At 33.4% G+C, this 18,917-nt stretch overlaps 1 protein-coding gene and 1 non-coding gene across 2 annotated transcripts; both read right to left on the bottom strand.

Annotated features, from left to right (window-relative positions):
- Positions 1-10,348: 10,348 nt before the first annotated feature.
- Positions 10,349-11,986, bottom strand: LOC25482833 (uncharacterized). Its single transcript, XR_005645605.1, has 3 exons — positions 11,792-11,986; positions 11,378-11,505; positions 10,349-10,938 (listed from the first exon to the last, which is right to left on the bottom strand). It is a non-coding gene; the product is annotated as an uncharacterized protein (transcript).
- Positions 11,987-12,090: 104 nt separating this feature from the next.
- On the bottom strand, positions 12,091-16,173 carry LOC120575801 (putative disease resistance RPP13-like protein 1). The gene has a single exon (XM_039830147.1). The coding sequence runs from the start codon at positions 16,171-16,173 to the stop codon at positions 12,091-12,093; it is 4,083 nt and encodes a 1,360-aa protein (XP_039686081.1).
- Positions 16,174-18,917: the final 2,744 nt, after the last annotated feature.

Here is an 18,917-nt window from a genome sequence, read left to right as displayed (position 1 = left end):
CTATATATAGTAAAAGAAAGGGCAGAGACCCAAATTGGTCTTTTGAAATAAAGTGAACTGATATTCCCTTCCTTCACAAAAATTAGGTGTTTGTGTCTGATATCTGACAACTGAATAAGTTTGTCAGAATCATAATGAACCACTGTGATTTTATAAAAGTTACAGAGTGATGTTTAAAATTAATGCAGCTTTGACAAAATCACGATGATATAATTTAGCTTTTACTTAAATCGTAGTGGTCCGCCGTAATTCTACCATACTCACATACAATCCAAATTTGTATAAAGTGTAGTTTTTGTAAAATCAGACAACTCATCGTGACTTTAGAAAACATATTGTGATATCAAACATATGCACTCTACGTAATTCGATTTGGTCATATTGATGAAAAACACAATTTTTGGTCTATGACAAAAATAAAATTAGGATACGACAATCATTTTTTTTTTTTTAGATAGACGAAATGACAAAACCATTATAAACTCACACAACAAGTGGAGGCGCCGGGGTTCGAACCCCGATCATAGCATCTGACCTAACAATTTCGATATTTTACTAGTTGAGCTAGAACTTCTATACAACTATGAAGTGTTCAAAACAACTATTTTGTGTGTGATTTTTGAACAATGCTAATGTGTGCAATTTCACATGTCACCTTGACCGACGTTACATCGGAGACAAAAGGGACAAATTGACCCATTTGATAACAATATAAGGGAACAATTTAGTTCCTAACTACATCACATTTTAAATTTAATTTTGTCATTAAAAAAAATTAATAGTGTCACTTATTGTTTGTTTCTCTTTCATTCATGTGTAATTTTCTATATACATGTAAATATTAATATTTGATCTTATTATCGTGAGCTGAATTCAGTTGGTAGGGATACCGTATTTTTCCACAATTAAATTGTATGAGTTCTAACCACTAGATTTCTTAATAAAATAATATATTTGATCCTTAAAAAAAACATATCCGGTGTATATTTCATTTTCTTCCTACTTGTTCCTTTCCACCCTCCATTGAAAGAACAACCATAATGTGACTTTATTATTTTATGAATCAAGCAAGCATGATGTGAGTTGGAGTGAGAACTGAGAATGATGATAAAATCATATATGTATGTTGAAAATACACACAAGAGTTATAATAGACAATTCCTTGGGTACTGTTCTTATTTTCTGGTAATCTTATTTTGTTGATTATGATTTTCAAAGGGTTGCTATTTATAGCATTGAAGTTCATCCAAAATAGTTTTTAAAAAAAGTTCACTAAATAATCATATGCATTTTACTACTCACGGTGAATACGAAAATGATTTTTGTATAACTTTTTGAGAACCTAATTTGGTTCTTGCACATGTGGACATTGCACACATCTGATTTCGTCATGATGGCCACCACTCGTCAATGGAACTTTTCTATTGTGAATGCCCAAAAGAAGAATGTTAGGATACAAAAATTAGGATAGGATCGAGTTCGGTATGCTCCATTTATTCCATTTAGCGTTTGGATGTAAGACATGTGGTAAAAAAATATGTAACGGTTGATATTTTAAATTAAAAAACAATAAAAGGTTGTTGCGATACAAGAGAAGAAGGAAACATGATTTGTTTGTTATTATTATGTATTTTTATTAAACAAATATTTGTTTTTTAATTTAAAATCTCAACCGTTAGATATTTTTTTGCCACATGTCTTACATCCAAACCCTAAATGGAGCTTAGCCTAAATGGAGCATACCCGAATTCAGATAGGAAGATGATGGTACTAAGAATAAAGAAGAGAGATTTTAGTAAAAAATAAAACGAGAGATGCTAAATTTTGTTCTCTCCCACATATTTTTTATTGGGTCACTCTGGCTACAAGCCTACAACTTTGGTTTTTGTGAACGGTAGTCCGATCGAAGAGTTTAAGCTAGAAAGAGGTCTATGGTAAGGTGATCCTCTTTCATCTTTCCTTTTTCTAACCGTGATTGAGAGATTACATGTGATCAATTGTGTAATGTGATCCTCTTTCACCTTATCATAAACACATTTGTTTGACTGTTAAAATTATTTGGTTGTCAATTGTGTGGGTCATTAGGAAAGAGAGAGATAGTTGCATTTTTCCGAAGGAGGATCACTTGCAATCTTTATGTGAAAAAGTTAAACTTCAGTCTTTTTGGTGGCTGAAATCGAGATATATTACCAATTGTGGAGGCTTAACCCTCTTCCTTGTTTGACTGATGTTTTTTTTTTCCTTCAGTCTGACTACTGTAAATTAGTTTCTTTTTCTCTTTTTTGGTTGTTCTCGGTAATGTAATGACGTGACTTTACTCTCTTTTTTTGACACTTCTTGTGTTGAAAAGACTTATTTGTGTTGATAATATATTTCATTTTATCCTCTTAACAAACATACCTCGCCCCTTCACTATGTAATATGTTAATGTCTCATAGATTAGCTTGGAGAGGTTATCATGTGTTTTTTTCCCAACACCCATAGATCAGCTTGGAGGAACAGTGGTAATAACACTCAAAGGTCTGTCTGGAGAGGCAAAGGTAAGAACACTAATGATTAACCTTGGAGGTGGAGGTTACAAGATGAAAGACAAAGTGGATGCACACGTTTAGAAGTTGAGGTGGATAAAACTTAGCTTAAGGTGGAGTCTAACACTAGTGGGACTAGAAGAATACAACCAACAGTGGCTTCTAGCTACTTGGTAAAAAGATAGGGAAATAAATGATATTATTGCACCAAAGTGGTACTACTATGGAAACCTTAGGTGTCATGCTCTAGTTAAGAGCAAGATAATTCTTTAAGAGGAAGGAATACATTTCAATGGTTGAAGAATGTATGACATGACTTATGGGATGACCTCAAAAGGCCAAGGGTAATTGGATGCTAGTGGAACTTCAAGAGGAAGGAATTGATTGCTCTGGGGCTGAAGTGGTTATGACAAAAACTTGTAGAACTACCTAAAATGCCTAGTGTAGTTGGGTGTAAGGATCTTTAAGAGGGCAGAAGACATTCTGAGGGTTGAAGATGTAAATTTGTAAACTTGTGCGGCTACATAGTGTAGTTGGATGCAAGGATAAGGATCAAACTTGAAAGCTTATGGGACCGACAAGGGTGGTTGGAAGCAAGGATAAGAAAGAAGGTGATTGCAGATTAAATTGACATCACCATCAATTTAAAGGCAAGGTGGAGAATTACTTGATGTGTCTTGAAATCTCATGTGAATATGAAAGTGTTCCAATTCTGCTTATCTCGTGACACATAAATAAAGACTTGCGACACAGATGCGCGGTGTTTTCTCTTTTCTTGGTCACCCAGTTTTAAGGGTTGAACAAAATCTATTAATACAAGCTTCAGGTTTTGGGTTTTTTGTAAGTGTGTGGAAAGAAATGAAACTTGGGGAACCAAAAGAGGAATCATTGAGAGGTGAGATTTAGGCAAACTAAGGTTTACCGAAAAAGGAGATCCTTAGAAAATCAAATGTCAATCAAATGCCAATGATCAGTTCCTTTTGAGGATAGAAATTATAGTTGGGAAACAATTGTGAACACCTTGGGTAGAGAAACCATTGAGTCTCTTGGCTACATGAAGAAATTCGAGAAAATGGTAGAAATTAAGGCGTGTTTCTAGAGAACTTGCTGAAATTTAATTTCTTGTAACCCTTGTTTCTCTTTCTAAAGAAATTTTTGATAATGAATTTAAAAGATCTTTCCCCCTATAGTAGGTCACTATCAGATCGAATTTGGTAGCAATATTGTGTATTGTTCCTCTTCTATAATACTTTATTGGCTAAATTGTATTTTTGGTCCCTTAATCATTTAGGTAGTATCGTTTTGATCCCTTAATTAGAATTCGATTTATTTTGGTCCCTTAACTTTTCTCCGTTACAAATTTTGGTCATTTCCGTTAGTTTTAATTCAAAAACGTTAGGTTTTATTCATTTTCTTCTGGAATTTTTCTGGGATTCTTGTTGTTGAAGGTTGATGAATATGATATGAAGATGAAAAAGAAGATAAGAAGATGAAGAAAACCTAACATTTTTGAATTAAAACTAATGGAAATGACCAAAATGTTTAATGGAGAGAAGTTAAGGGACCAATATAAATCAAATTTTAATTAAGGGACCAAAACGATACTAGCTAAATAGTTAAAGGACCAAAAATGCAATTTAACCTACTTTATTTTATCATGTCCTCCTTCGATTCAATTGTGGTTTTATTGTATATTGTTGTTGAATCTGTCGTTATCGCTTACAATTGTTTTGATTATTAATTACCACGGACCCTTTGCTTCACACATCAAAATATCGGTGTGAATTTTTTTATCTTAATTCACAACAAAATTACTAAGAGAAGATTAACTCAAGGACATTGTTGAGTTTTGATACATTCAAAGCCTATTTAGGGATTATATTGACACTAGCTCACACAATATGAGGACAAAATATGCATATTTACTCCTCTCAAATATTTTGGGCTAAGATATTTTGGGGTATGTGGGAGAGGAAGGTATGGGTAGTGGGGTGTGACAAATGGACTTCAATGGAGAATAGTGGAAGATAACAGACTGTACTCCATTTGGTTTTGTAGGCAACTATATGCTTGGCCAAAATCAAGTTTCATAAATTCAGCGTGTAAATAGCACCTTCCATTATATACTATGATTTTAGACATGTATTTTTGGAGGAATTGATTGAATATTTTAAAATATTGCTCTAAAGAAAGCTAGTTTGTGGGCTAGATAATGGAAGAAGATTCAATACATACTTTTAGGCTCTTAGTATGATTTCCAAGAGTAGTGCAGAATCCTTTACTCACATGGGATATCTAATTGTCAACTAATAAACTAGTTATAATAAATCAATAAAATTTTATCATAGTGTGTATTTGAATATACACTAGTGTTGATGATGCAGATTGCTAGTAGGTGATGTCGATAACAAAAGAATACAATTTATAAGTAATATATCTAGCAAGAATAAACTTATGGGCAAAATGTCACAAGTCATAACTTTATCCGTAAAAATGTCAAAATTATTAGATTGGATGGATATTATGATCAAAGTTTGAACCCTATTTTTGTGATGTGTGAGTTTTCAATGACTATTATCATTTCGTTTATCTAACAAAAATTAATGACTATTATATATATATATATATATATATATATATATATATATATATGGGGTTTGCTAGAACACACCCACTAGTTTTTATGTGGGAGTGTTTTAACAAAGCTACACCTTAAGGTGTATTTAACCACTTTTTAGTTATTCACTTGCTAAAATACTCCTTCTAAAAAATAAGTGGGTGTATTCTAACAAATGCCTATATGATTTGTTAGAAGTTAGAACACACCCACTTGGTTTTTTTTAGAAGGTGTGTTATAGCAACTTACACCTTAAGGTGTATTTATTAACTTTTTAGTTATAACTTGCTAAAACACTCCCACATAAATATTAGTGGGTGTGTTCTAGCAAATCCCTATATATATATGAGTTTTGGTAGAATTATTCTATGAGCATCTGTTAAAAGACACCAACTAATTTTTATGAAGGCGTCTTTTAGCAATTGCGATCACAATGTGATTCTTGATATTACGAAAAAATGACGGTCTCGAGTAGGTAATTCGATGAGTTTTTCTATTTACATCCCATGTTTTACTGGTTACAACCAAATTTTCTTAATTTTTTTTATAATACCAAAATTGCCCTTTTATATAATTTTTTTTAAAACCCTAATTTTATTCATTGGTAGTGAGTTTCACCCTCTTTCACCCCACAAAACGATCGATCAAACAATTTGATGTTCAATATCAATCTCCATGAAAATTAAAGAGTGAATCCAAATATTTTTCATCCATACTCAATTGGATATAAGTAAGTGAATTTCTTCTTCTATTTGCTAGTTTCAATTTTTTTCCTTCAACTGCAATGATGCACTGTACGATTACGGTTTTAATTTACATTGGCAAGGTTAACTTAAATTCAGTTTAAGTAGGTTCATGTAAACTAAGTTTACATGAACCTACTTAAACTGAGTTTACATGAACCTACTTAAACTGAGTTAACATGAACCTACTTAAACTGAGTTTACATGAACCTACTTAAACTGATTTTACAAAATCACAGAACTGTGAATCGCAGAACAAGGAAAACACAAAATCTTTTAAGTTTACATGAACCTACTTAAACTGAGTTTACATGAACCTACTTAAACTGATTTTACAAAATCGCAGAACAAGAAAAACACAAAATCAGAACTGAGAACCCATAATAAGAAAAACACAATCGAGTGAAGAACAACACTTGCTAACCTGATTTGCTTTAAATTTTCTTTGAAATCATGAATGGACGTGAGAAAGTATGGTTTTGAAAATCTTCGTAGAACACAATCGATCGATTGGAGAATTATGGTTTTGGAAGAAGAGTTTTGGGGTGTAACCAAAAAAGAAGGAATAGGCTTTTTGAAAATCAAATTTTATGAAAGGATAATCTTGTCATTTTGGGGTGCAACCATGATTAAATAGGGTGCAAGTAGAAAAACTCTAATTCGATTGGTGAGTTAAGGAATATCGAATAAATTCTAAGAAATAGTAAATTTGAGATTCAATATTTAAAAAACTAACAAAACCACTTCCATTTGTTTATTAAAAAAATTCGGATTGTAATACATAACACATTAATTGTGGTTGGAGAGTTTATTTAAAAGACTTGGTTTATATTTTTATTTTTTTAAGAAGATAAGCTAACCCATCAAAATTAATATTCGGAAAATAGAATCAGAGACTTTGAAAAGAAAAATACTTCAAAGATTAAAGTCAACATCAATAGACCAACTTAAATGGGTTATATACAGACCAACCTAAGTAGGTTACATGGGGTAGAAGATTGTCTCTAATTTTTTCTCTCATATGTAATCTAAGTCTGTGTATGTATAAATATTTGCCAGGTTTTCATGATGTATAAGGAAAATAAAGATCATATATAATTCATAAATTGAAGAAGTCAAGCAATTCCTTCCTGGAAGACAAAGCAATGTTATAGCTGGAAACCAGAGACCGTGATTTCAGTTGAGTTGCTCTTTGTCCCCTTTCATTCTATTCTTGGATTTACCTTATCACAGGTGGGGTTGCTTCATCAGTTCAATCAATGTCACAAATCATAAAACAAACTCGGATTAACATAGACATTCAATGTTACCCTTCAACAATGTTACCCATTTATTCATTTTAATAAAAGATAATTTTTTTGTCAAGTAGTTTAGTGGTTAGAATTCACTTTTTTCAAGATGAATAAGTGGGGTGTCCGAAGTTCGAACCTCGAACCCTGCATATAACAATGCATGTCCTTGCCAACTGAACTATACTCACAAGAACAAAAAAAATTGAATTTCTAACCATTACATTACATGACCAAATAATAAAAATAAAAAATATAATTTTAATTATTACAAAGTCATAACTTTCATTATGCATCGACAAAGGTTTTTTTTTATTGTACAAATATTTTCTGACCGACATGACACATGCTCTGGAAGGGTCATAAGGTCATGACTGAGTCTGATAGGATCTTTATACTAATCTTTATTATAAGATAAGATACGATTTTTTAATTTACAAAATAAAGCTTTAGCACCATGTCCCCCAAATTGCAAATTGAATCCATTATAAAGTACATTTAATTTAAGGATATTTTCGAGAAGGAATTGATATGAAATTTTTTATGTTCAAAAAGCATTCCTAAATCTCAAGTATTAGTGCAGAAATGATTAGACCACAAAAAGATTTGTTCAAGAAAGTGTAAATATTTCTCAGTATCATTACTTTGGTTTAATTAAAAATTAGTACTTATACATACACAATAGTGTATTGTTTCTAGTGTAGGACCTCATAAATGGGACCTAACTCATATAATTGTGATGAGTTTATTCCAAAAACTAATTGTGTCGGGTCGGCATCATGAAAAATTCAAGAATCCGAGACAACCACACATAGATCCCCACTAAGTAGACAAGTGGTAAACTTGTTTTGTAGGCTATGAATTTTAATAACAGAATTCAAATCTTATAATTAGTGAAGTTTAATAACAAATCTGATTATTTTTAAGGGTTGATTTGTTCATTTCACTTTCAAATTTTTTTTTCTTCATGAATTATAGATTTTTAGAATTTGGGTTGTGGCCAACTGAATCCTACAATATTGATTTGTATTGAATTGAAGCTATTTATAAAGTTATATCTAGATCGAATCTTATTTAATATGTGACTCTTAATACAGCCATCATCCACGGCCTCCAACATGATCTGAGTGCCCATATAGTGGTGATGAACTAAAATACGCTATGATACCATCTTAGAAATCTCATGAATTCCAAGCAGAGACGGATGTACTCCTTGTGGATTGGGGGCAACTGCCTAAATCTATTTTTTTTTAACTAATTAGGCTTAATCTTATATTATGCAAACATTTCTTTCTTGTGGGATATTATAAGTTTAAAGAAGACTCACAATATGACCCTTGATGAATTAAGAGGACTAGGAGTGTACCAATGACAAAGTAATTATATTCTAGAAGAAATTTCTTGTGAAAAGGTTCAACTTCATGTGGGTAACCCCTTGCTTTTAAAGATTAGTGTTAACAAGAGACCTGCATTAGTAAACACATGATGGCTATTTCTTCATCCATGTTTTCAGAAATTTGATTAGCAATCATTTTGTTGTGATATATTGTATTGTTGCTAATGCTACTTGTTGAACTCGTGACATCTTTACAGGTCAAGAAAAGGAATCAAACTTCAATGTATTTGAAATTGTTAGACTAGTAACTCCGGTTCGAAAGAAAACAGATACAGGTCAAGAAAATGAATCAAACTTCAGTGGATTGTGCATACCTCTCCGACTGTAGAGCGACTACAGTACCTTTGTATTTATAAAACTTAGGGTTTGTAGAGTACAATTTATCAGAGCGGCTCAACTCGAGCGACTTGCCCACTTATCAATAAACTATGAGTCATACTCAACAAAAATCTACAAAAAGATGGCACTGTAGTGTCTCCAACAGAACTAGGCAGACTTTTGCTATGCTCAACTAAATTGTCAAGTGTTGCCATTATCGCTCTTCTGTGTTCCTTTCTGAATGTGTCAAATATAGGATGAATTTGTCTTGGTTTCTGTGAAGGATCTCTCTCTACAGAGGCATGGAAATTCCTCGAACATCATTTGGATTTGCAGGGAAAATCATTGGATGAATCTACCTCTAGATGAGCAAACACAAACCTAGCATAAATATAAATGGAGATACCGTGTCAAGTTTATTTATAGTAGAAGAAAGAAGTAACTAGAAGCAACAAAATTATATTAAATCATCAAATTGACATGCATTTCAATTTTCTTTCATAAATTTCTTACAAATAGAACCAAGTTCTCCGGCCTTCGAATTGATGGAGCACAAAAGCTAAAAGTCTCAAACTACTATTTATGAAACAGTTTTATTATCGGTCAGCCACTTTATGAACCGCATCTATTACTTCCTCTAGAGGTCACATAGTCGCATTTAAGGAGAAAAAGGAACTGATCAGTAGAAGGATTATAAGAAAAAGGAAATTATCAGTACCAGGAAGTTGAAACTTGAAAGAATTGATGATGCATTTTCCGGCAACATGTTACAATTTTCAAAGCAACTAAACTTGATAGGACAAACTGAGTACAAAAAATACCTGTGTCTTATATTCTATCGCAGAAGCATCTGTGCAAGCAAGGCATCTGTTCAATTAATATGATTTCTCCTACTTTAAGAAGGAATTGTAAGATACAAAGCATATAGAATTTGTAGGAAATTACTCGCATTTTATGATCTGTCACATATTACACATTGTCTCATACTTGAAAAACTTTGCAAAGCACCATACTTTCTTGGTTGATCAAAATCAACTGCCAAAACAAACCATAGCATAATTTCAAAAGGGAAACAAATAACTGAATTTTTGCTGTATAAGATCATGAGTAAAACCTGGGAGATTAACATTTCTCTAAGGCTTAAGATTATTGCTTCCCGGAAATTTAATTATTAATATCATGCATATAACTTTATGAATTGATCCATAAAACTGCGACAGTGACACAAACATACAATGAAAGATTAACATAAATGAACGATTGCAAGAAATATTTTGCAGTTTAAGACTTCAAGTAAGCAAAACAAAGCATCAAAGTACCACAATAAATAGTGTTGTATTTGTAAAACAAATCACAACAATAAACTTAGATGTGTGGAGCAAGAATCAATGACAACCAACAAGTAATAATAAACAACAAAGTGTAAAGAAAAACCACAGTCAAAGCAAGAGCAGAGATGAAGAGAATGGAGAAACAAATACACCAAGATTTGGTTACCCAGTTCAGCCCAACAATGACCTACATCTGGGGGAGAGAGATCTCTCCAATCCACTATCAATGAGTTTCTTACAAAGAGATACAAAAAAGGTTACAAGAAATTATATTTTACAAGTTCTCCAAGAACAACCTAATTTCTACCCATTTCCCAATCTCTTCCCACGAACAAGAGAATTCAAGGTGTTTACAATGTTTCCCACCCCATTAATCTCATCCAAAAACTCAAATCTTAGCCTCTAAGTTTCCTAAGAGTTTCCTCCCCCTTTGGTTTCATAAGATCTTCCAAAAAAGAGTGAAAAACGCTGTTTGTACAGAACCTGTCTTGTAGCATGCGCAAGGCGCCCCTGCCTGTCTGCCTTGCGTATGTACTGTGTGCTGTAGCATGCCTTGCGTGTGCGGGAATGCGCAAGTTGTATGATGCAGTGCTGGAATCAACAAAAATGCTTCAAAACAATGCCAATTTGGTCCATCTTCAACAAGCTTCTTACCAACACAAGTCGCGCGAAAATCAAAACATATTTTCAGAAAATTTGCAACTCCTTTTCTGTATCTGCAATAAACAAGAAGATACACTAGCGTAAATAACAGTAACATATAAACTAAAGCAGAGACAACTCATGAAAAAGCTTGCAACTAAGATAACCAAACTATCTCATAAATTTAAAGTTACATCAATCTAAAAGTTGCTTAATGGATTTAATGCAGCATAAATATTAACTAGCTTCCAGATAATAAATGATATTGACATGACAAAAAACAGGAATGTCGAGAATTAATCTAAAATCACCTATAAAATATTATTAATCAATCATTTTAAGAAAAAAATCATTGGACTTCTAGAGGTCAAAAGGTACAAGTGCCAAACTACTATTTATGTTTCCTTGCCAGCCATATAAACTGATAAGCAAACAATGGTTACAGCAAAGAATACTATAATACTATTCTTCATGTAAGACCTAGAAACCACGAAATTTATGCATGATATTTACATTGATTCGAGATTGAGCAAGTTCTGGTCGGTATAAGAAGCATGCACCATTAGGGGAGGGTGATCTGGTCTGGTTTCCAGTTCTGATGGCTCGATTTCCACGTTTATAGCCTTTCCCATAGTTGAAACCTGAGGGAAATGAAAAAGTAATTCACAAGACACATAATCATGCAATTAAACACAGACAGAGTGGCAAGACTTATAGGATTGGTTTCTTATAGGATAGTAGACCAAAAATAAAAATTTAGCTAATTACCTTTGGTTCATTTATTTAATTCTCTCTTTTTTTTTTCTCATAAAAAAGTAGAAACCACCATGCCCTCATGATTCTATAAAAGAAGACATATCTTCTTTTTTAACACATGCCCTCACTGTATATCTTAACACATTGGCAAAGGGTACCATAAAGACTCACATGCAAGAAACCCCCGCATCACAGAAAGTAATGATCATTAGCCTTGTTGAGCAACCCATTTCTGATCCCTTTGAGAATGTGACTTGTCTGCTAGTTGAATTTTCAAACCTTTTCAGTGACCATGGTCAGCAGCAAGAAGAAAAATGAAGAATAAAAGGGGAAGCATTTTATACCAGTTTCAACACCCGATGGGCCATAATCTGAAAAGGGAAGCAAATGTTATCCATCAAGGTGAGAAATTAAAAATATTTATTGATGGCATATTTATAACAAGAAACATGAAATTACTATTTGGTGACTCACCAGGATATGATACTGTCCATGAAGGGAATGCTGCCGAAAAATATGAAGGGAATGTGAGAAATCTTACGCCACTCTTTCCCACTTTTCCATCGGCAAATTTCTTCCAACAATGGGCAGTCAATGATACGCAATACTTTAAGAGAGGAAGGCAACTTCCCCTTTTCTGGCAATGACTTGAGCTTGGGAGAACCAGAAATCTTAAGTTCCTGGAGAGAGGTGAGATGTTGAAGCCACTTCCCATCCAAGCATTCTATATCTTCAAAAGAGATCGTTAAGGAAACGAGAGAAGTGGGTAGCAACGGAACTTCCATTTTCATCATCGCCTTCACATGATCATCCCCCGTAATATTCAACACTGAAAGAGATGTAAGACGTTCCCAAGTTGCATTCCACAAAATTCCTCCAACTTTGTATACACTGAGTTCCCGTAAACTGATAGGCAAATCATCTATGGCAAAATATTGCAGATTTGGAAGGTCTCGAATTTCCACATTTTGAAGGATACCAAGAGTGTTTGTTGGTTCTGGCAGCGAACGAAGCTTCTTACACTCACACACAGTTAAATGAACGAGGCTAGGAATGGGAAATCCACCCAGGGAAACGGACTCCAGTTCATCGCATTTCCTTATTTCGACCGTTCTAAGAAACAAGAGATTATGCTGTGATGTGTCTTCTGCAATTAATATGGATTTTAGGCTTTTACAGTTACAAATATGTAGAGTTTGGAGGAAAGGGAGAAAGCCCAAGGTAAACGATATCATCGAATTACAACTGTTGGATATTTCCAAATTCTCGAGTGATTTGTAACTGTCAGAGAATTCATAAGGAATGAACTCCAAATTACCACAATTCCATATTATGAGAGATTGTAAGGTTTTTGGCAGACTGTCTCTCGGGAGGGATGTTAGAGATGGAATGTCTTTTAAGGTAATCTTTCGAAGAGAATTGAGACTGATCATCAATTCACTGAATACATCTGATGACGGGCTTGTAATTGTAATGTTTCTTTTATCATCTGAATGACTTGACTCCATTAATAGAGGGCATTCTCTTAAGTCAAGTTCTCTTAGGGAAGGAAGGTTCTTGGGTGACATCCCTTTGAGTTTGAGACAATATTCAAGTGACAGACTTGTAAGACTAGGATGGTTGCCGGGTATGTTTCCTTTGAGTTTCGGACATCCATATAGTGACAAATGTGAAAGACTAGGAAACTCTGTAGATGTACCTCCAATTAGCTTCCATTCCTCCCACTCTTGCATATCCCTAAACTGTAGAGTCTCCAAGGAGAGAAATGGTTGAAACAAAGGAGAATTACTACTTCCATAGAACTCACTACCAAATGTCTTTACTGAGTTCATCCCTTCAATACGGAGTTCTTTTAGATTACTTAATTGTCCAAGGGGTATGTTTCCTTTGAGTTTCGGACAATTTCGCAGTGACAGACATGTTAGACGAGGAAACTCTGTAGATGTACCTCCTGTCAACTTCCATTCTTTCCACTCTAGCATCGTATCAAATTCAAGAGTCTCCAATAAAGGAAATGGTTGAAACAAAGGAGAACCACTTCCATAGAGTTCAATACCAATACTCTTGACTGATTTCATCTTGTCAATAAAGAGCTTCCTAAGATTACCTAATTGCCCCAAGGGTGGCAACCTTGGACAATTATCACAGTGTGAAATCTTCAAACACACCATGTTGCAAAATAAAGAACCACCCAACCAACTTGGAAAGTTGTTTCCACCATAGCCAGTGATGGTGAGATTCTTCAAATTTGTCGATGGACGCAACTGTTCTAATACAACACTTTGTAATTGTGAACTTGTAGTGCAAGACCATTGTTGTAATTGTGAACTTGTAGTGTAAGACCATTGTAGTTGCAACTCGTCAATTTGTTTTTTCATCATCAAATTTGCTTGAAAAGCATGGGATGGGTCAGTTACATTTTGAAGCTTTGAGATGAAAAGGCTCCCCTGTAGATGGGAATATTTTCCCATATCTGCAATCTTCAACCCGACGTCCTCAGAGTTGACAACAAAGTCAGACAAGGTTTGTAGATTTTCTAGTTTTAATATTTGTGCAGGAATTTCATACAATGGAGTGCCTCTGATGTCAAGGTGCCGTAAATTCACTAATTTCCCCATGTCTTTCGGTAATTCAATGAGACTATCGCAGCATGACAACAATAAGGTCTGTAGATTGTAAAGCTTGCATGTTTCAGAAGGCAACCTTCTAATCCCAGTGCGAGAGAGATTTAAGTATCGCAGGTATATTAAATTTCCAATAGAGTTGGGCAACTTAGTGATATTCTTGTAATTTGATAGAGACAACACATGTAACTGTTTCATTTGTGGCAGCAAGTCATAAACTAACTTCCTCGACACAAAATTGTCAGACGAGAACCTTGGTAGATGCAATGGCAATGGTAGGATTGTTCGTAGACTTTTTAACCCTTGCAAATGGTCAAATTTATCGTATGAGTCATATTCACCTATATTGTATGACAAATGGCGTACTCTTTCATGTGGCTTCTGTTCGTCCAACCTAATACAATACGGAGATGAAACTATCATAGCCAAATCATTGACGAGATCATGCATTTCAAAGCTTACTTCCAGATCATCAATGGACCTTTTACGTATCAGACACCTTGACACTAGTTCATCAAAGTATTCTTCGGCTACTTTTTCCCAACTTTTCTCATTTTTGGGCTGAGGTACTAAACCTTCTGCAATCCACAACTGAACTACCATATTTTTCTCTAAGATTGAGTTCTTCGGAAAAATTGAACAGTAAGCAAAGCATCCTTTTAAAGGAGCAGGAAGATAACGATAACTCAATAGCAGAGATGGTTGCACCTCATCATTTGTCAATTCCCAAATATTACTTTTTAATACATCATTCCAATAATCTTGTGAGAATTTGGTGCGAAGAAGACCCCCTATTGCTATTGCAGCTAATGGCAAGCCATCACATTTTTTGGCAATTTCTCTGCCAATTTTTTTTAGATTGGATCGTTGTTGGTAGTTACTTGTTGGAAATGCATATTTGGCAAGCAAAGACCAACAATCATCTCTTTGCAGAGGTTCGAGTTTGTAGATTGGAAGAAAGGTTTGCATGGTTGCTGCAACTCTTTCATTTCTTGTTGTGATGATGACCTTACTCTCCCTTAACCCAACATTAAATATGTCAATCAAACTATTCCAGCAGTCAACATATTTTCCATGCCATATGTCATCGAGTACAAGCAAAAACTTTTTACTTCTTAAACTTTGTTGCAATTGCACTTGTAAAATATTCAAGGCATCAGTGTCATTTCTCTTTGAAGTGACAGATTCAAGGATGGTTTTAGTGACGGTGACAACATCAAAATCTTTTGAGATATGTGCCCACCCTCTCACCTCAAATTTCTCCTTCACTTCACGGTCGTTGTAGAGGAGTTTAGCTAGTGTTGTTTTTCCTAGCCCTCCCATCCCCACAATGGAAATCACTCCTATTTTACTTCGACCGTCACTAACATCCTCTGCAAGTAGAAACTCTTTCAGTTTCTTTTTGTCTTCCTCTCTACCATAAATAGCATATTCATCCCCCATAACGGAGCTTGTAGGAGTTCCATGCCAAACACTGCTGGAAGCACCTTTGAAACCAAGATTTTGGTTGCTCAAATTTTCTAATCTATCAACTAGCTTTTGTAGTTTAGAGTTGATCTTTCTATTAAACATTTTGAAATGATAAGAGAGTTTTTTGAGCACCTTAGTAGAAGCAGTTTGGGTTTCATCCTCACCTTCCACTTTGCGCCGCAAAGCCTCGGTGTTGATTTCATCAAACAAATCATCAGCTTCAAAGACAGCATCTCGCAACAGATCCAGCCATTGCTTAACAGCAGGGTTGGTGATCTGCTTCTCCTCAGCATCATGAAGTACAGCTTGTAGACTCAGCAGTGTTACGTTCAGCTTTTCCAACAGTGCAACATCAAGTTTGGTACTCCGAATGAAATCCACGAAATCTTCAGCAACAATTTTTTTCAACAACAGCTCCAAAGAAGCTGAAAGAAGTGCTTCTACCACAATAGTCGCCATAACTTAGTTCTCCAAAGTAAGAATAGCTGCAGAAATCAGTTTGAAGATAAATGCAGCGTAGAAGAAAATGCAACGCGAGTAGACTATAAGTTGTAATAAATTCTATAATTGCCACAAAAGTTTATTGAGTGGTGGATTGTTTGTGTCATTTTAGTTTTAATTCTTATATATTTTTTTCATTTATATCTTGTAAAACAATATAAAAATGCTTATTGTCATTTCGTCATTTGGTATGTGTAAAATATGTGTCTGAGTTTTCAATGATTATTGTCATTTCGTCTATTTAAAAAAATATGTGTGTTTGTTTCAAGTTTATCAAATTTATTTCAAGGAATAACATTCATTGAAATATAAAGATGGAAACTTTATTTCAAGGTATTCAGAAAAAAAATATGTTTGGTTAATTTTATAGTATGGAACCTTAAAAATAGGATTATAATAGGTAATTACACATAATTTTATTTTCATGGGAAATTTATTCCCACCCTTTTCTTTAGGAAAACATTTCTATTCCAGGAACATTTTATACCCGGAAATAAAATTTAGTAAACTTGTAACAAACATAGGCATATGTATTTTTATGATTTTATTCCTAGGAATCTACAAATATAACTTCAAACAAACACACCTTAGAGGTGCAATTTTTTTTAACTTAATTTAAAGTTTCAAACATACTATATATATATATTCTTTTCAGCGTTGAGTTAATCATTTTTTCAAGTTAGTGTGTGTTTGGTATGGCGGTGGTGGGATTGATTTTGATAGAATTGAGTTTCCAAAAATTGATTTTGTTTAAAAATGAGTTTGATGTGAATTGATTATGTTTGGATATACTCACTTAAACATGATTCTTACAAGTTGATGTTGTTTGGATAGTTTGAATCAAAATTGATTTTGAATATGTAATGATCTAGTTACCCTTGTAATTGATTTTTTTTAGAGCATTCTCTTAATTGTCATAACTGGATTATTATTGTTTCAAAAATTCAATTTTAAAATAATTATAAGAGTTATAATTAATATATTTTTATCATTTGAGGTAACAATTTAAAATTAATTTTAAAATATTACTAAAATGGGTTGTAATTATTAGCTGATGGTACTATTCTCCACTTTGAATTTTTGAGTTACTAATAATGACAGATGTATATTATTCAAAAAGCAATGAAATAAGACTACAGCTAGCTTTACTTGGATTGTTCGTAAAAGACTTATTAGTCTCCTTAAATACTTAACAAAAGTGATTCTTTCAATGACTAGTGGAGAATTAATTAATCTATTAGCTAGGAGTGGATGGAATATTAGATTAATTAATGTATTTATTCTTAGAAAATCCGCCTGTCTCATTTTATCAATGTTGTTATTAGACAGCTACCTTGCATGGATTGTTCTTAAAAGACTAATCCGTCTCCTTAAACAATTACTATTAACAAAAATGATTCTTTCTTGGCAACGTCATAAATGGAGTATGCATTAGATATATTTAGGGGCAGGTTGAGTAGTGGATATTTTTTATAGGGGAACATGCTAATAAGTTTTGTCATCTCTACTATCTATAACCTTGAGTGCATCTTGTAATACCAACTAAAATTCATCTTTTTTTGAATACAAGGTTTTAAATTTTTTATCAAAGGTTTGACCGTTTCAAAAGAAATATTTTTTGCAAGGGTAAAGTATGAAATTGATGTAAAGTTTTAACAAAGCCAACAAAAGTTCTTTAAAAATACATCATTTGGTCCCTTAACTTATTTTTGGTTTTCAATTTGGTCCTCTAACTATAAAGTGTCTCAATTTGGTCCCATAAGTCTTATGTCGTTTACCATTTTGGTCCTTTCCGTTTGTTTTTAACCTTAAATGTCTATTGTGAAACAACTTTATATGTGGTCTACCATAGACCTTATTAAATCATATATTTTTAACCGTTTGATCATTTCTTAAAATGAAAACCGTTGGATCATGGAGGGGTCTATTGTAGCTTATATTGAACCACAAACACCTAATTTTTTCCCTCCATCTTCTTCCCTATCATTCTTCTTCATCCCCAAATAAAACTCTCATTCATCTATATTCATCATCTTGAAAAGAAAAAAAAAATCAGAAAATCAAAAATATAAAACTCTCAAACCAAAAAAACTTATCAATCTTCATCTTCTTCATTTAACCTTCATTATCTTCCCATGACACAAACTCATTTTTTCAGATCTAATTTTCAGGTTTATAGATTTTTCACCATCAACAACTCCTATTTTAATCACAAAAAGTTTATAGATTTTTCACCATCTCATAACTACCCCTTCACCACCATCACCATGATATAAATTAAAGCTTTAATAAAGAGTACCCAACAAGTTGTAAAAACTCAACAATTGAAGAAGCAATAGAATCAAATTCCGATTAACAAGAAGAGTGAGAAGAACATCAGGCAGTAACAACAATGAACGCACTGGTGATGATCTTCTGTTGAAAGCATTTCAATTCCAAAAATTAACTATTCTAATTTTACACACTCAGACAAAAACAGTCTCAAAAATTAACACCCATGCTGATTAACCTAAACTGACAATGATATCAAGATCAATGATATAAAAAATTTGAGATCTGGCACAATAGAAATCTTAGAACTGAAAAAAAAAAAAAAAAAGTGAGAGAAAGAAAGAAAACTTGAAGACCACGATGGTGAATTGTTGTTTCATCTAAGATGCTTCTTCTGTGAATTATTCCTTCTATTTTCACTTTTTTGTTTA

Source organism: Medicago truncatula, chromosome 1 (assembly GCF_003473485.1).
Source record: "Medicago truncatula cultivar Jemalong A17 chromosome 1, MtrunA17r5.0-ANR, whole genome shotgun sequence".
NCBI classification, from domain to species: domain Eukaryota; kingdom Viridiplantae; phylum Streptophyta; class Magnoliopsida; order Fabales; family Fabaceae; genus Medicago; species Medicago truncatula.
The sequence above is the reverse complement of the archived record's forward strand: the minus strand, read 5'-3'. Positions and strand labels throughout refer to the sequence as shown.

Excerpts from the sequence above, each read along its gene's own strand:
- LOC120575801 (XM_039830147.1), bottom strand. The coding sequence starts at position 16,173 with ATGGCGACTATTGTGGTAGAAGCACTTCTTTCAGCTTCTTTGGAGCTG.